Raw genomic sequence first — 16,526 nt, forward strand, 5'->3', positions numbered from 1 at the left:
GTTGGGAATTAAAAAAGAAGACGTTGTCAGATGCCCTGGAACTGAAGTTATAGGTCCTATGAGCTACCATGTGGATGCTGGGAACTGAGCCCAGATCCTCTGAATGACAAACAAGTGGTCTTAAATGGTTGGGTCATCTCCCAAGCCCCCTTAGTATTATTTGTTTGTTTTTAATAAATCAAGCCAGGCAGTGGTGGCGCACGCCTTTAATCCCAGTGCTTGGGAGGCAGAGGCAGGTGGATTTCTGAGTTCGAGCCCAGCCTGGTCTACAGAGTGAGTTCCAGGACAGCCAGGGCTATACAGAGAAACCCTGTCTTGAAAAACAAACAAACCAAAAAAAAAAAAAAAAAAAAAAAACAAAAAAAATCATTGGTGTCAGGGAACCTGTAGACAATTTTTAAAATCTGACATACATACAGGCATTCATGCAGGCAAAACTCCCAGACATCTAAAATAAAAGAGAATAATTAAAAATAACATTAAAAAGTAGTGCAGGTATTTAATCCTAGCACTCAGCAGTCAGAAGCAGGCAGATCTCTGTGAGTGTGAGGCCAGCCTGATCTACATAGCAAGTTTTAAGACAACTAGGACTATATAGTGAGATTATGCCTATTGAAGGTAGTGGTAAAATACTTTTTTTTTTTTTTTTTTTTGAGACAAGCTTCAATTCCAGAGGACCTGGGTTCAATTCCTAGGACTCATATGGTGCTAATTTCAATTCCAGGGGGACTAATACCCTTTTCTGGCCTTGGTAGGCACTGCATGCACACAGTACACAGACATACATGCAGGCAAAAGACCCATGCAATAAACAAGAGAAAAATAAAGCCCTTTAAAAAGTTGCACTGTGAGTGTATGGGGTGGTGCACAGCTTTTTTTGTTTGGTTGGGTTTTTGTTGTTTTGGGTTTTTTTGCTTTTTGTTTTTTGAGACAGGGTTTCTCTGTATAGCCCCGGCTGTCCTGGTACTCACTCTGTAGACCAGGCTGGCCTCCAACTCAGAAAACCGCCTGCCTCTGCTTCCCAAGTGCTGGGATTAAAGGCATGCTCCACCACTGCCCAGCTAATACTATTTTTTTTTTTTGGCTTACATTTACTTATCAGTTGTTTATTCTAGCTCATTCGTTCTCTGTCTCTGTTTCTCTGTCTCTGTCTCTCTCTGTGGGGGTGGGGGTGAGCGTGGGGTCTAGAGACAGAACCTAGGGCCTTGCACATACTAGGCAAGTACTGTACCATACAGCTGCACTCCCAACCTGATGTACTATTTCTACAGAAAACAACTAGTGCTCTTAACCTCTGAGCCAGTGGTTCTCAACCTTCCTAATGCTGGGACCCTTTAATAATACAGTTCCTCATGTTGGAGAGAGGAGTGGTCTGTGGAGGTTGACCAATCCTTTCACGGGGTCACCTAAGACTATTGGAAAACACAGATAATTATATTATGGCTCATAACATTGAAAAATTAGTTATGAATTAGCAACAAAAATAAATATGTTTGGGGGTCACCACAACATGAGAAAACCTGTCTCAAAACACCAAACCTAACAAAAAATGAAACAAATAATACTCCACTTTATGCTAGGCATCCATCTTGGTACCCACTAGCCCTTTGTCCCTGGTTCCAGTCCCTGAAAGGTAAGTTCCTAGTAACCCTGACTCAGTCAGTCCAGAAATGTACAATCATGACCACCTGCTTTGTTTGACTGCTTCTTGGCTTCTGTAAACCTGCTTAGGCAGACATTTAAAGACTATTTTGATGTGCCTTGACTACCTACTCTTGACAGAGCAAAGCAGCTCATGGCTTACTTGTGCAGATATTCAACGTCTCCTTGTGGTTTTTGTCTTTAAAAATCCTTCCTTCCCTCATCCTCTTTGAGTGGCAGTCTCTCATCTGGCTCAGAGATAGCTGTCCTGCTACCAGCTACCAGAAATTTAACTAATTATAATCTAGATTGAGTCTGTGGTCTTTTTTTCCTGGGAGGTCTTGAACTCCATAACAGCTATACAGTGAGCTCAAGGTTCAAGTCCATAGCCTGGACTATGAGACCCTTTCTCAAAATACAAAAATCAAACCGAACAGATTTTTGTATAAAATGAATGCCTTGGGGGCTGGAGAGATGGCTTAGCAATTAAGAGCACTGGCTGCTTTTCCAGAGGGCCTGGTTCTGATTCCCAGCACTTACATGGTGGCTCACAACCATCTTTTAACTCCAGTTCCAGGAGTTCTAGGCTTTTTAAGCACCAGACATGCAAGTGGTATAAATGAAAGGAAAACATTCATACACATCAAACATTAAAGTCTACTGTCAGCATGTGATAGTGTTTTTACTCATTTGCTTTGTGTGTACTTGTGTAAGTGCACTTGTGTCAAGGGTGGTGTGTGTGGTGGTCAAGTGTCAGCTCTCTCTTTGCACCATGTCGGTCCCAGGGTTCAAACTCAGGGCATCAGGATTGCTGGTAAGCACCGTTCCCTGTTGAGCCATCTCCCAGGCCCACTTATAGGGTATCTCCCTGTGTAGTCCTGGATGGTCAGGAATTCACTGTGTAGACCAGGCTGGCTTGGAACTCAGAGATCACCTGCTTCTACTTCCCTAGTGATGTGATTCTCCATTTTGCATTGTAGTTACCTATTTGTCTGTCTTCTCTGTATTTGTCTGTACAACACAGTTGTGACTGACTTGGAGTTGGGGCACATGACACAATGTTAGAATGAAGTGAGATGTCCCAAGTGTGAAAATACACACTAGATTTCTAAGACAGGGTAATGACAGTCAGGTTCCAGTGTGTGAGAGCCAGGTGCAAGAGCTATGATGCAGAATGATTGCAGAAAAGAGGAAGATAAGAGTCAAGGTTTCATGATCCGAATTTATTGAAGTATGATCCTAGGTGGCAGCCAGAGCAAGTGCTAAAACCTGCATGAGAATGAAAGGCTGGGGGACTGTGATCTCATCTAACTTAGAATGTGCTTGTGATCTTCAGCTAACAGCAAAGGGGCAACAGCTGCATCCCCAACATTGAAACAGTTCTGAAACTCTACACAGTACTCTAAGGACATGTCTGCGGTTCCCTGAGGGGCTGCAGGAGAAACCAAGGTTTGCTTTGCAGTGGTTGTGGTGGTTATCAAGATGGCAAAGTGAGGTCAAGCTGAATCCATATAGCCACTATTAGAAGTAGTTATTCTAGAGCCAGAGAGACAGCTTAGTTGGTAAGTTGGTTGTTGCTGCTGTGCTTAATGACTTGTGTATGATTCCCGGAACCTACATGGTAGAAGGCGAGGACTGACTCCCAAGTTGTCTTCTGACCTCCACACAAGTGCCAGGGCATGCACTCCCCTTTCCCCATAAATGTAATTTAAAAACATTTTTAAAAGTAGCTATGGGGGGGCTGGTGAGATGGCTCAGTGGGTAAGAGCACTGACTGCTCTTCCGAAGGTCATGAGTTCAAATCCCAGCAACTACATGGTGGCTCACAACCACCCGTAATGAGATCTGACACCCTCTTCTGGTGCGTCTGAAGGCAGCTACAGTGTACTTAATTATAATAATAAATAAATCTAGAAAAAAAAAGAAAAAGACAAAAACAAAACCTTTAAAAAAAAAAGTAGCTATGGGGATGGAGAGATGATGCAGTGATTAAGAGTGTTTCCTGTTGCTGCAGAGGATTCAAGCTCAGTTCCCAGCACCCATACCGGGTGGCTGACAATCATCTGCAATTCCAATCCAGGGAGCAGAATCCCATGCTCTCTACAATTGCCACAGGCTCCATGCACACAGCAACAGCAGCGCATACTGAATTCAAAAGAAAAACAGAGCATGGTGGTGCATGGCTTTAATCCCATCACTTTGGGGAGGGAGAAGCAACCATAAAGGCATAATCTCCCTGAGTTCCAAGCCAGTCAGTGCTGCATAGTGAGATCCTGTGTCTAAAACAACAAACAAACAAACAAAAACCCCAAAGAAACAAAAAGAAAACAGTCATCATGGTGACATACACCTTTGATCTTAGCACTTGCGGGGGAAGAGGCAGGTGTATCTCTGAAATTAAGATTAGCCTGGTCTACAGAATGAGTTCCAGGATAGCCAGGGCTACATGGAGAAGCCATGACTCCAAAAAACAAACAAATGTAAAAAAAGAAAAAATCAGTAGCTATGTTAAGTAGCATCTTTGAGCCTAGCTACTGAGGAGAATGGTGCAGAGGATTGCAGGTTTGAGCCCACGGCTGCACAGGAGTAGTTCTATATGTTTTGAAGTGAGAAGATAGCTTCTTTGTGAATGTGTAGTGCTCTGTATGAGTAATGGAAGGTCCCACTTAGTTTCATCTTGTCACCCAGCTAACATGTGGATCTCCAGCCATGGATTAACTCCTTGAGGGCTAGAGAGTCATCTCTGTAGCCTTCTTTACATGCAAGTACCTGTTTGTTGAGGAAGCTGTCTCATTTCTAAACTAAAACATTTTTAAAAATTACATTAATTTCAACACAGGGCTTTGTGGCACATGCCTTTAAATCTAGCACCCAGGAGGCAGAGGCAGGTGCATCTCTTTGAGTTCGAGGCCAGCCTGGTCTATAAAGCCAGTTCCAGGACAGCCAGGGCTACGTCTCAAAACAAAACAAATAAAACAACCCCAAAACATTTATTTTTGCTCTGTGTGTGTGTGTGTGTGTGTGTGTGTGTGTATGTGCATGCATTTGTGTGTTCAGGCATGTCATGTTGTGCCTGGAGGTCAGAGGACAACTTGCAGGAGCCAGTTCTCTTTTTCCATCATGGGCATCTCAGGGGTCAAACTCAAGTTGGGGAGTCAAATGAAGGTTGTTGAGCTTGGCAGCACGACTGTTTGTCTACTGGGCCACCTCACCAGTCTTGTACTTAGGTCTTTATATTTGAATTTCACCATCTGTTAAAATGGAGGGAACATTTTAATACTTTGAACTTTGTCGCCCCCATAAGGCCTAGGAGAGAGTTTCTTGTGACAGTGTATGGAGAAGCTCTGTGATAACAATCAGTTTGGGTTTGTCCTAGTTTGTTTTCTATTTCAGTGATAAAGACCCTGGCTGAAAGCAACATAGGGAGGAAAAGGTTTATTTCATCTCACAGTTTATCATGGAGGGGAGTCAGGGCAGAACTCAAGGCAGGAACTGAAGCAGAGGCCACAGAGGAGGGCTGCTTCCTGGCTTGACACCCCCCCCCATTACTTCTACAATTTGTTTTCTTATCCACCCCAGGACCTTTTGCTCTGGAGTGACACCACTCACAGTGTGCTGAACCCCCCATCTACTGGAGGGTTTTTTTTCCCTTCTTTTTTTTTCTTGTGGTCCCCTTTCCCAAAGTATTCTCTCTAGGTTGTGTCAAGTTGACAAGCAAGCAAGCAAATAAACAAAACCCCCAAAACAAACAGCAGAACAAACAAACAAAAAGAAGCTGGGGTGGTGGCACACACCTCTAACCCAGTAGGATTAAAGGAACTCACCACCACCACAGCCAACAGGCATGTTTGAAGTGGAAATTTCTGGTTTCTTTGGAAACTCAGTTATGTCAAAATTATGTTTTGCTGGTGCAGACAGGTGAAAGGATGTTTTGCTAAAGCAGACATGTAAAAGAGTGTTCTGCGGAAGCAGACACAGGTGAAAGGTTGTGTGATGAAAGAATATAAATATGATAGAATATAATAGATAGAAATATAATATAAAGAATATAAAGAATATAAATATGATTGCAGATGGTAAGACAAGGCTCAGGCATTGTTTCGCCTCACTAGTCTTCACTGATAATGCTCTGGTTACTGGTTGGCAACAAATCATGTTGCAAGTCTTCCCTTGTCATCACTTCATAGAGATTAACTCACCAAGGAACTTCTCGTGAGATTCCAGTGGCTTCGTGCCGATTCTACAGACTCAGACTGATTGGCGGATGTCTTAGTTAGGGTTGTAATGCTGTGAACAGACAGCATAACCAAGGCAACTCTTGTAAAGAACAACATTTAATTGGGGCTGGTTTATAAGTTCAGAGGTTTAGTTCACTATCATCAACGCAGGAACATGGCAGCATCCAGGCAGGCATGGTGCGGGAGGAGCTGAGAATTCTATATCTTGTTCCAAAGACAGCTAGGAGAAGACTGGCTTCCAGGCAGCTAGGATGAGGGTCTTAAAGCCCACACCCACAGTGACACACCTCCTTCAATGGGGTCACACCTTCTAATAGAGCTGAACATATATGAACCGTCATAACAGAGCTTCGAGGTTTCTTCTGGATCGAACTGCCATTGCTAATTCGTGTGTGGTGTCTGCTGAGTAGACTGGACTGCAGCTGCTGATTCGTATTTGGTGGTTTTCTAGTAAACAGAACTGCTGATATCCTGACAACGAAGACTGGAATTGCCCTAAAGAACTATATCTAAACAGGTCCATTTCCTCCATGTCCTAATAACCTTTCTTTCCCACTACCTCTGATGGGTGGTGGGCTAGAAGGGAGGTTAAAGCTTTTAAGAACCCTTATTAAAATAGGTTTTGAAAAATCTCAGGCTACACATGTTCTTTTAAGAAAGTGTCTTGCTGGGGTAGTGGTGGTGGTAGTGGTGGTGCATGCCTTTAATCCCAGCATTTGGGAGGCAGAAGGTTGATCTCTTGAGCTTGAGGCCAGCCTGATCTAAAGAGGGAGTTCCAGCACAGCCAGGGCTACACAGAGAAACCCCGCCTTGAAAAGCCAAAGCCAGTAACAGCAACAAAACGAAAACAAACAAACAAACAAAACCAACAAAAATCCCTCCAAACTTCCCAGCACAGACTCCCTGGTTCCTTACATGTTACACGGTTCAGAGGCTCCAGACAACTGGCATAGTGGCATGTTCTAGTGTTTCAGGGAAGACCGAATATGTTGCCATTGGCATGGCGCTGTGGTGGTGTACGTCTTTAATCCCAGCACTCAGGAGGCAGAGGTAGGTGGATCTCTGAGTTCAAGGCCAGACTGGTCTACACAGTGAGTTCCAGGACAGCCAGGGCTACACAGAAACATCCTGACTTGCAAACAAACCATATGGTAAAAATCCTGTAAAGGTTAGGAACTGATGGAATGTACCCCAACAGGTAACATTATAGCAAAAGGGGATCAAATGAGACTATTCTCTCTCTCTCTCTCTCTCTCTCTCTCTCTCTCTCTCTCTCTCTCTCTCTCTCTCAAAAAAAAAAAAAAAATTTATTTTATTTATATGAGTCCACTGTAGCTGTTTCTAGATATACCAGAAGAGGGCATCAGATTCCTTTACAGATGGCTGTGAGCCACCATGTGGTTGCTGGGAATTGAACTCAGGACCTTTAGGAAGAACAGTCAGTGTGCTTAACCATTGAGCCATCTCTCCTGCCAACTATTTTCTCTAAACTCTGAAATCAGACAAAGTTGCTTCCTCTCTCCACATGTACTCAATGTACTGCTCTGCTCAAGTCCTTCCTAAAACAATATGTCAAGAAAAGTGATACAAAGAGCAAAGAAGACAAATTGTCTCAACATGATTTTCCCACTCAAAAGACACTATGTAGTAAGAAATTAGGAAAAATAGTCTACTCACAATAGCTTAAAAAAGGAAAGTATCTGGGTTGCTGAGATGGCTCAGTGGTTAAGAGTGCTGGCTGCTTTTCCAGAGGTCCTAAGTTTAGTTCCCAGCAACCACATGGGTGATCTGATGCCCTCTTCTGGAATGCATTCTGATAGAGCATGAATGCATTAAAAATTTTTTTTTCGAGACAGGGTTTCTCTGTGTAGCCCTGGCTGTCCTGGAACTCACTCTGTATAACAGGCTGGCCTCGAACTCAGAGATCCACCTGCCTCTGCCTCCCAAGCACTGGGATTAAAGGCGTGCACCACCACCGCCCGGCTAAAGTTTTTAATAATTAATTTTTTAGAAAGGAAAAGGGCTGGAGAGATGGCTCAGCAGTTAAGAGCATTGGTTGTTCTTCCAGAGGTCCTGAGTTCAATTCCCAGCAACCACACAATGTCTCACAGCCATCTGTGATGGGATCCGATGCCCTCTTCTGGTGTGTCTGAAGACAGCAACAGCAACAGTGTACTCAAATATATAAAATAAACAAATCTTAAAAAAAAAAAAAGGAAAAATACCTCAGACTGAGTATCTAACTAAGAGGTCTAATTAAAGACCTCTACAATGAAACCTTTTAAGATATTGATTAGATGATGGGCAGACAGACATGCTATGTTCTGGTACTGGCAGAATTAATACTGTGGAAATGGCTGAATTACCAGAAGTAATTCACAAACTCAATGCAATTATCACATATCCCCATCCATACCCATATTTTATATGACTGGGTGGTGGTGGCACATGCCTTTAATCTCAGTACTTGGGGAGGCAGACACAGATGGATCTGAGTTTGAGGCCAGCCACATTGTTAGTTCAAGGACAGACAAAGCTATACAACATCTAAAAGACAAAACCAACTAACCAAACAAACCCCACCCCAACTAAATCCACTACCTCCACTGGAAAACAACCAGAGAAACATATCAGGACATGATATGTCTGACTTTGAGAGAGAGAGGTGGTGGTTGGAGGGGGATGAGGACATTAGAGGGGTTAGACTGATGTCTGGCAGACTTTATCATGATCATGTCCCAGGTAGGTGGCAGGGTGTCTCCTCTGTGCTGTGTGGGGATTGTGGGGAATCAAATCCAGAGCTTTAGGGATGCTAAGGCAAATGGTAGACCACTCAGCAGTAGCTTTATTTTTTAAATTTATTTTATGTATATTGGTGTTTTTGCCTACATAAATGTTTGTAGACTACATTATGCTTGGTACAGGAGAAAGAAGGAATTTAATATCTGACTTTTGGATTGAGTGATCAAATTCACTCATTCACTAACTGATATTTTGTATTGTGTCTCTGCCCTCTTCTTGGCTTAGTTTTTGATATTCATTTGTGTGTGACCATGTGCATGCCTGCGGCAGTCAGAAGGCAACTTCCGGAGTTGGTTCTTTCCTTCCACCATATGGTCATCTGGGATTGGAGAGGACCTGGGTTTGAGTCATAGCACCCACATGGTGGCTCACAAACATTCTAACTCCAGCTCTAGGGAATCCGATCGCTGTCTTCTGACCTCTAAGGGCACCTAGTACACATGTGGTGTATATGCCTACGTGCCACCAAAACACTTACATACATAAAGAGAGAGAGAGAGAATTCAAGGTTATCTTACTCATACTCCGGCTGGGCTTCTTGAGAACATGTCTCAAGAAATAAAAACAAAGTTTATATAGCAGTCTCATGGGGCAAGTCTAAATTAAGGGATGGCTAAGTTCCATACTTCAGGGCCTCAGAAGCACTAGCACGCAATAGCTTCATGTACCTAGTGTCTGTCACTCCTCATAGAAATTGTAGCATTTGCCACCGATGGAAAGATGTTGGAGAATTCTTCAAGGGGTAATCCACTCTTTGGGTGGGTGGGGGTCCTTGTGCTGGGTGCCAGACAAATTGGTACCAGCATAGTGGGGGTATTCCTGTGACAACCTGACCATGTTTGGGGGAGGACTGTTGAAGGACTTTGGAACTTTGGGCTAGAAGATCCATTTGGTGTGAAGAGCTCTGTGGGATGTTGTGATGTTGTGTAGGAGCTTGGAAGATCATGTTGAGAACAGTGTAGAAGATGGAGGCCTGGCTTGCATCAACTCCTGCTTCCTGACTAGCTTGAGTTCCAGTCCTGCTTGAGTTTCAGTCCTGACTTCCTTTGGTGATGAACAGCAGTGTGGAAGTGTAAGCTGAATAATCCCTTTCCCCAACTTGTTTCTTGGTCATGATGTTTTGTGCAGGAATAAAAACCCTGACTAAGACAAATGCTCCTCTCCCTCGGCTATTTCCAGCTGTTGCCCCCTCCCTGTATGTGGATCTAGGACTTACCCTTAGATGGTTCCCAACCTCCTGTAATTGCTTCTCATACCAGAGTTTATTTATTTTATGTATATGAGTGGCTGTGGCTGTAGTTGTGAGCCTTCATATTGTTGTTGGGAATTGACTTTTTTTTTTTTTTTAAACCTCTGCTTGCTCAGGTCAATCCCGCTCCGGCCCAAAGGTTTACTGTTATAAATAAGTTCACTGTAGCTGTCTTCAGACGCGCCAGAAGAGGGCATCAGATCTCATTATAGGTGGTTGTGAACCACCATGTGGTTGCTGGGATTTGAACTCAGGACCATTTGGAAGAGCAGTCGGTGATCTTACCTGCTGAGCCATCTCACCAGCCCACAAATACAAAGTGTCTTCTCTGGCCCAGGCTGCACCTGCGGTGTTACTGCATGAACACTGGATGCTCAGACCCCCCTCGAAGACCCCAGTGTGCCAGATACCCTGGGCAGCGGGTGCTGATGACCTCACCATCACTCTTTTCCATTCCGGAGAACCAGCTTCCTTGCCTGCGTATATGACAATGGCTGGCTTTCTTTGAGCCTCAGCGTTCCCATGTATTCTATAGGAAGTCTAAACCTTCCGGTGCCTGTGTCTAGGAATGCCTGGTCTCTTCTGGGCTTTACTTTCCCCTGCCATATCACTGGCAAGAATTACAGCCGCTCTCCACCTGTTTTAAGATGCGATTTCATGTAGCTCAGGCTGGCCTCCAACTCGCTATATTGCAGAGGATAACTTTGAACTTCTGATTTTTCTGTTTCAACCTATTACAGTGAGAATCATGCAGTGCTGGGGGTCGAACCAAGAGTGCATGTTAGGTAAGCCCTGTCCCCATTTTTATACCTAGCAAGCACGCTCCAGTTTTCAGATTCCCCATATACTCTGCGGGAAATAGTACATTTTCCTTTCTGTATCAACATCTGGTCGTCTCCAGCCTGTTTCCCCATATGTTCAGTGGAGCACATATACCTTACCTAATCAGGCAACGTCTTCTTTTGGGCATTGATTTCCCCATTTATGAGACATGAGGATTGTGACCATGCCAAATCAGAACAGAGATCTTGCTGCTGGACCTCAGTCTCTCCGTTTGCTCATCCCACAGAAACACCCCTTCTCTAACCCGCTGCCTTGAGTGGTTTTGCCTGAGCGGAAAGGGGAGGTAGGGTGGAAAGACAACAAGCTGTACATTCCAATCCTTTGTGGGTCGCTTGCTAGACTTCACAGGATCTAGCTTCAGTTTACTGGCCACTCAAAGCCACGGAATGGCTCCTTGTGTGGCTGGCACGCAGCCGGGAGCTGCTCCTTTGCAGGTCCTTCTTGTTGGCCAAGCGCCACCCCCACCCCTTGCGCGCTCCCTTTAGAGCGGCTGACTCCAGCCTCGGAACCTTCGTGTGTGGAGCGGGCGTTTCTGAACGGTGCTCTTTCCCAAGGACGCCGTCGCCCCTCGCGCCCCTGCGCCCCCCGACCCGCGTCCCCGGCGCTGCCGGCCCGGAGCTGCCCGGAAGCTCGCTCCTACCGCGGCGCTCGTCAGGGCGAGCCCGGGTCCGTCCGGGACCTCGGCCCCGTTCTCCCCCGGACCCGAGAGGCTGCTGCACCGGGTACGGGGGCCGGGATGGAGGGAGGAGCCTGGCTTGGGCAGGGCGCGAGGCCGGCAGGTCTCTGGGTGTGGGTCGGAGCGGTGAGGCGACGAAAGCGACACCCAGAGCCCGAGAGAGGGGCGTCGGGAGGCCGGAGCTCCTTATGGAAACCAGGGGAGTAGGAAAATAACGGGACAGTAGGGGACCAGGGCTGCTAGAGGTCCCCAGACGAGGGGCCATGCATCCTATAACCAGGGAGGTGAAGAGGACCAGAGATGCCAGCTGCATCTAGAGAGGAGGGACCAAGGTTATGTGGTAGCTGTGTGGGAACGAGAAACCAGAAGGTCTATGACTGCGAGTTGGAAGATGCTCCGAGGCGGTGGCGGCGACGGAGAGAGAAATGAAGATGTCAGGATACTTTGTGGGTGGAGACGGTGGTGAATGAAATGTAACAAGATGGGGGCGCATATTGGAGGCAGGCAGTTGAGATTGAAGTGCAGACGATGGCTTTCCTCGCGTGGAAAGAGAATGGTGAGACCTTTTAGTGCAGAGTGTGGGGATGACATAAAAGAGCCTTGAATGGAAAGTGGAGAATTGGGTTAGTGGGACTCTGGATAAGTATCTAGGGAGGAAACTTGAGGCGACGACAACTGTGGAGATTGGGGAGGCTTTGAGGGTATTGAGGGACCTGAGAGAAAGGACGAAAGCAGAGCTTGATTAGAACTCTGAGAAAGAGGAATGGGTAGATGGGAGAGAAATCTCGGAGGCCACTAGTGCCTGGAATGTGAGATTAGAAAGGACCTAAACTGAAAAGGAAAGAAATGGACTTGGGGATTGATTTCGGTGGGTGGAGGTGAGCGGAGGGAATCCGAAGGATGTCTGAGGGTCTAACCTGAGTTGGGTGGAGCGGGGTGCTAAGCCCTGGTGTAGGAGTCCCGGAGATGGGGACTGGAATCACTTTTTACTTTCTAGGGAGGTAGGTCAGTAGCACAGTCTGGCAGAGAATGGGAACATCTTCCTTTTTAGGATTTTTTTTTTTTCCTGAAAGGAAGAGAGGATCTTAACTTCTCTTCCCTCCGCCGCTCCCAGCTGCCGCTCCAGATGCTGCTGCTGCCGCCGCGGCCACCCCACCCTCGGTCCTCCTCTCCGGAGGTCATGGACCCACCGCCCCCCAAGACTCCCCCTTTTCCCAAGGCGGAAGGCCCCTCCTCCACTTCTTCCTCGGTGGCGGGGCCGCGGCCACCGCGGCTGGGCCGCCATCTGCTCATCGACGCCAACGGGGTCCCCTACACGTACACAGTGCAGCTGGAGGAGGAACCTCGGGGCCCGCCGCAGCGCGAGGCGACCCCGGGAGAGCCAGGTCCTCGCAAGGGCTATAGCTGCCCAGAGTGCGCCCGTGTCTTTGCCAGCCCTCTGCGGCTGCAGAGCCACCGTGTGTCGCACTCGGACCTCAAGCCCTTTACTTGTGGTGCTTGTGGCAAAGCTTTCAAGCGCTCCAGCCACCTGTCGCGGCACCGCGCCACCCACCGTGCGCGCGCTGGTCCACCTCACACCTGCCCGCTCTGTCCACGCCGCTTCCAGGACGCCGCGGAGCTGGCGCAGCACGTGCGCCTGCACTGAGCTCCGCCCTGCCCTCTCCGATCACCACGTCTGTCCCACACAGCGTCACTCCCACACATACCCCAGTTCTGCTGAGGTTACTGCCTTACCCTAGGCCTCAGTTTCCCCACCCATTCCCAAAGAGAAACATCATTTCGTCTTTTCTCCCGTCTAGCTGTGTGATGTAGACCAAAGTTGTTGCTCCTCTGGGCCTGGGTGTCAGTTGGAACTGGGCTTCAGTCCGGCTGTGCTGTGTAAGCCTTTGCAAATGCTACGACCTCTCCTGAGTCTTGGTCTTCTACTCTTGCCAAGTAGTAAGGTCTTCGTGGAAGACATGACAAAAGCACTGGCACGGTCTGGATCACTTGTGTACTTCCTTCTAATGCCCACGATCCCTCATTCTTTGCCCAATAAACATTCCGCACTTCATTCTCGGGTTCTTACTTGCATGTGGGTTGAGTGTTGGGAGAGGGAGATTGACTCTGGACCACTAGCACATAGGAACCTTGTGCTCATAGTGCGTTTCCAATTGGAGCTGTTTTCTGATGCTCAGGCAGCCCGCCCTCTCCGTTCTCTCTTGAACCCTCATCTCTCCCTAGATTCCTGTTTCCCAAGCCCGGTACTGCTAGGTACTGGGGAAACCAAGGGTCCCCGGTCCCTCTGCCGCCTACAGCTGTGGGCACAACCCAGAGCTGTCCGGGGCCGCCTGGATCCGAGAGGCTGCTGCACTGGATACCAGGCGGGGTAGGAGGGATGGAGAACCTAGCGGCGGCGGAGGGGAGGGGGTGTCCCAATAGGCAGCTTTTGGAGAACTAGCCTGGTTAATCTCCAAATTTAGAAAGAACTTCGGGTGGGGCGTGTAACGGGAGAATCTAGACATAGCAGATGGACCCATTACTAACCTGAGTGCTGGACAGTTCTGAGGGCTAGGAGATGTCCTGCAGGATGGCTGCTAGGTGACCTGAAGAGGGCACATGGGGGGAAGGGGACTGACTGAGGTCTTGATTGCGTATAGTGGGAAAACAACTGGGTGATACGGTGGGTAGTAGAACCCAGAAGACAGTAGAGGGACCCCGGGGGGCCTTATGGGGTAACACAGAGGACCTTGGGCAAAACACATACCCTAAACAGAGTCCGTGTTCCTCTTTCCCATCCATTAGACCTCATTTACTTTTACGGATGCTGATGCTGCTACCTTCCTGCCCTCAGATCTGGGTGCTTCTCTCTTTTGAGGCCATGGAGACCCCTCTCTGTTGGACAGGTGGGTCCACAGAACCTGGACTTTCTTCCTCCATAGGATTTCCCCAGACTTCGTCCTTTTCAGGACACAACCAAAATCTTCTCATAGACACCCAGGGTGTCCCCTACATAGTGCTGGTGGGATGAGGAGTCAGGGAGGACAGGGCTGATGGGACTTCGGTTCACAAAAAGTGCTACAACTGTCCGGTGTGCATTAGGATCTCTGAGTACATGTCTTGCCTACAGCGTCATCAACTTGGAGGTAAAGCCCTTCAAGTGTCACACCTGCGCGACGGCATTCAAGCGGGCTAGCCACTGCTCCATTCATAGGGCAGGTGATGGTCAGCTCACAGATGTTTGCTCTGCCGTCACTCCTTTCGGGATTCGGGCGAGTTGGCCCAGAACAGCTGTGTGCACTCAGGGCATACCTGTTCCAGTGCCCACTCTGCCCGTGCTGCTTTACCAAGCGGAAGACATTCCAGAAGCACATTCGGTGGAAGCATCCATGAACTGCTTCTGGGGACCTCAGGGATCATGGGTCTCCTCCTGAATTTCTCAGACACTGGCCCAAGGTTGCAGCCTGGCTTTCAGAGTCCTTGATACAAACCCAGCCTTGCCTTAAGAGTCTCTGAGCTGCCAGCACATCATAGTGCTTTGGAGGTATATGGGAATGAGCCCTCATAGAGAACAGCCCTGCACCTTGGACAGTTGGGGTATTTATTATTATGGATTCCTGATAGGAAGAATAGAGGACGATGCTGTTTGGGAAAGCTCTTGCCTGGGAAGTTTTAGTGGGCAGTCAGAGGTCTCTATTTTGACACTGGAGGTAAGGCCCTAGCTTGAACACTCAATGAGCACTACACCCCCATTCTCAATCATTACATTTTTGGGAGACATTTTAGTTTATACTATCTGGAACAAAGACTTTGACTGGGTAATGGGAAGGTCTGCCTTTCTCCTCTGGGAGTTAGGCCTACTTCAGTTTCCCCAAACCTGCCACCTATTTATTTATTTAGACAAGGCTGTAATGTAGTTCAGGGTGACACTGGACTTACTTACCTCCACTTCCTGAGTGCTGAAATTCTGGGCTTTGCGCATGCTAGGCACCCTACAGACTGCGCCACATTCCCAGCACCTTTGGAAATGAGGTACTGAATGCTACCCCTCCCCCACTTAAACTACAATCCACATTAATATACTTAAAAAAATATCATCTTAGACCATAAGCACAGCAAACATATGTGAAACAATTTTAACAGTAATTACCTTTAGTGTGTACAGGGCAACCTGATACCTATTTTAAATCTAGAGTTCACCTGGCTATATACAATTCTCTGTGGTTTGAAACACTGATCTAGGGCAGGTGGCTCCCCCTGGACTTGCTGACCCAGGCTGTAGTTTATTTGCAAAAGTGAAGTGCGAGAGTGAGCTGCTTAGTCTTGGTTGACACATTCAGTCTTCCTCTGCAAGGCTGGTTTTAGCCATGCCTCCCTTAGAGCTTCAGAACTTCAAAGAGGGAGAGGCATGTGGAACCTTGCTGTAGGTCTAATAAACACGCCTTCGCTGTTCCCTTTCTCTCACTGTTTTGTGCCACATGCAGATAGCCTCTTTACGCGACTTCTTTTGGGGCAGAAGGGAGAGGGGGAGTGTCTTAAAGGCTGTGCATCTACACTGATTGACTTCAAATAATACCAAGCTCCAAGAGTGGTCCGGCTCCTGGCTGAGCCTTTGGTATGTCACACCACTGCATCCTCTCAAAGACTTTTAAGAGTAACTTCCCACTTAACAGGTGAGTAAACTGAGGCCATGGAGGAATGAGGGGCAGGGATTGGAGTGTAGCTGTTCCACAGGCGGCTCCAGTGGGGGCTATTTCTGACCCACACTTTGCGGAGAAGTAACCACCACACAACCCATTCTCACATCCTGGTCCTCTTATTCCTTTAATCCTTTTCGTGGATGGAGGTGGGTGGGTGGAGGTTATGCTTGTCTGAGGCGGCTAGGGCTAAAGATGTGCATGTATTAGCCAGCTCCTTAGGGATCATTAACGGGGTACTAAGTTTCATTTCGATTTTCCTTACTGCCTCATACCTTCTGACTTTTCTCAGCCCACTGGTCACATAGCCACTCACCCGGAGGACCCCCGGAACCGCATCAGCTGTGCAGGATGAGAATTTCATGAGGATCCCTGCCTGGGCTTTGGGAAGGGCGGGGGGG

At 47.4% G+C, this 16,526-nt stretch overlaps 2 protein-coding genes and 1 pseudogene across 3 annotated transcripts in view; all 3 read left to right on the forward strand.

Moving 5' to 3' along the window:
* The first annotated feature begins 11,306 nt into the window (after positions 1 to 11,306).
* Positions 11,307 to 13,502, forward strand: LOC116101587 (zinc finger protein 580). Of its 2 annotated transcripts, none has more exons than XM_031385240.1 (2): positions 11,307 to 11,495; positions 12,564 to 13,502. In XM_031385240.1, exon 2 carries the CDS (start codon positions 12,576 to 12,578, stop codon positions 13,092 to 13,094), a length of 519 nt encoding a protein of 172 aa, XP_031241100.1. In that variant the 5' UTR covers positions 11,307 to 11,495; positions 12,564 to 12,575; the 3' UTR covers positions 13,095 to 13,502. The 2 variants fall into 2 exon arrangements, with proteins under 2 accessions (XP_031241100.1, XP_031241099.1); XM_031385239.1 differs by lacking the exon at positions 11,307 to 11,495 and adding an exon at positions 11,505 to 12,005.
* Positions 13,503 to 14,201: 699 nt separating this feature from the next.
* LOC116101588 lies at positions 14,202 to 14,821 on the forward strand (annotated as a pseudogene).
* Positions 14,822 to 16,030: 1,209 nt separating this feature from the next.
* Positions 16,031 to 16,526, forward strand: part of Ccdc106 (coiled-coil domain containing 106) — a 4,824-nt gene continuing 4,328 nt past the window's right edge. The window contains exon 1 of the mRNA XM_031385238.1: positions 16,031 to 16,101. Coding sequence (XP_031241098.1) covers positions 16,046 to 16,101 — 56 coding nt within the window. The 5' untranslated portion in view covers positions 16,031 to 16,045. The remainder of the gene's footprint in view (positions 16,102 to 16,526) is intronic.

Source organism: Mastomys coucha, unplaced genomic scaffold (assembly GCF_008632895.1).
Source record: "Mastomys coucha isolate ucsf_1 unplaced genomic scaffold, UCSF_Mcou_1 pScaffold21, whole genome shotgun sequence".
Classification (NCBI taxonomy): Eukaryota; Metazoa; Chordata; class Mammalia; order Rodentia; family Muridae; genus Mastomys; species Mastomys coucha.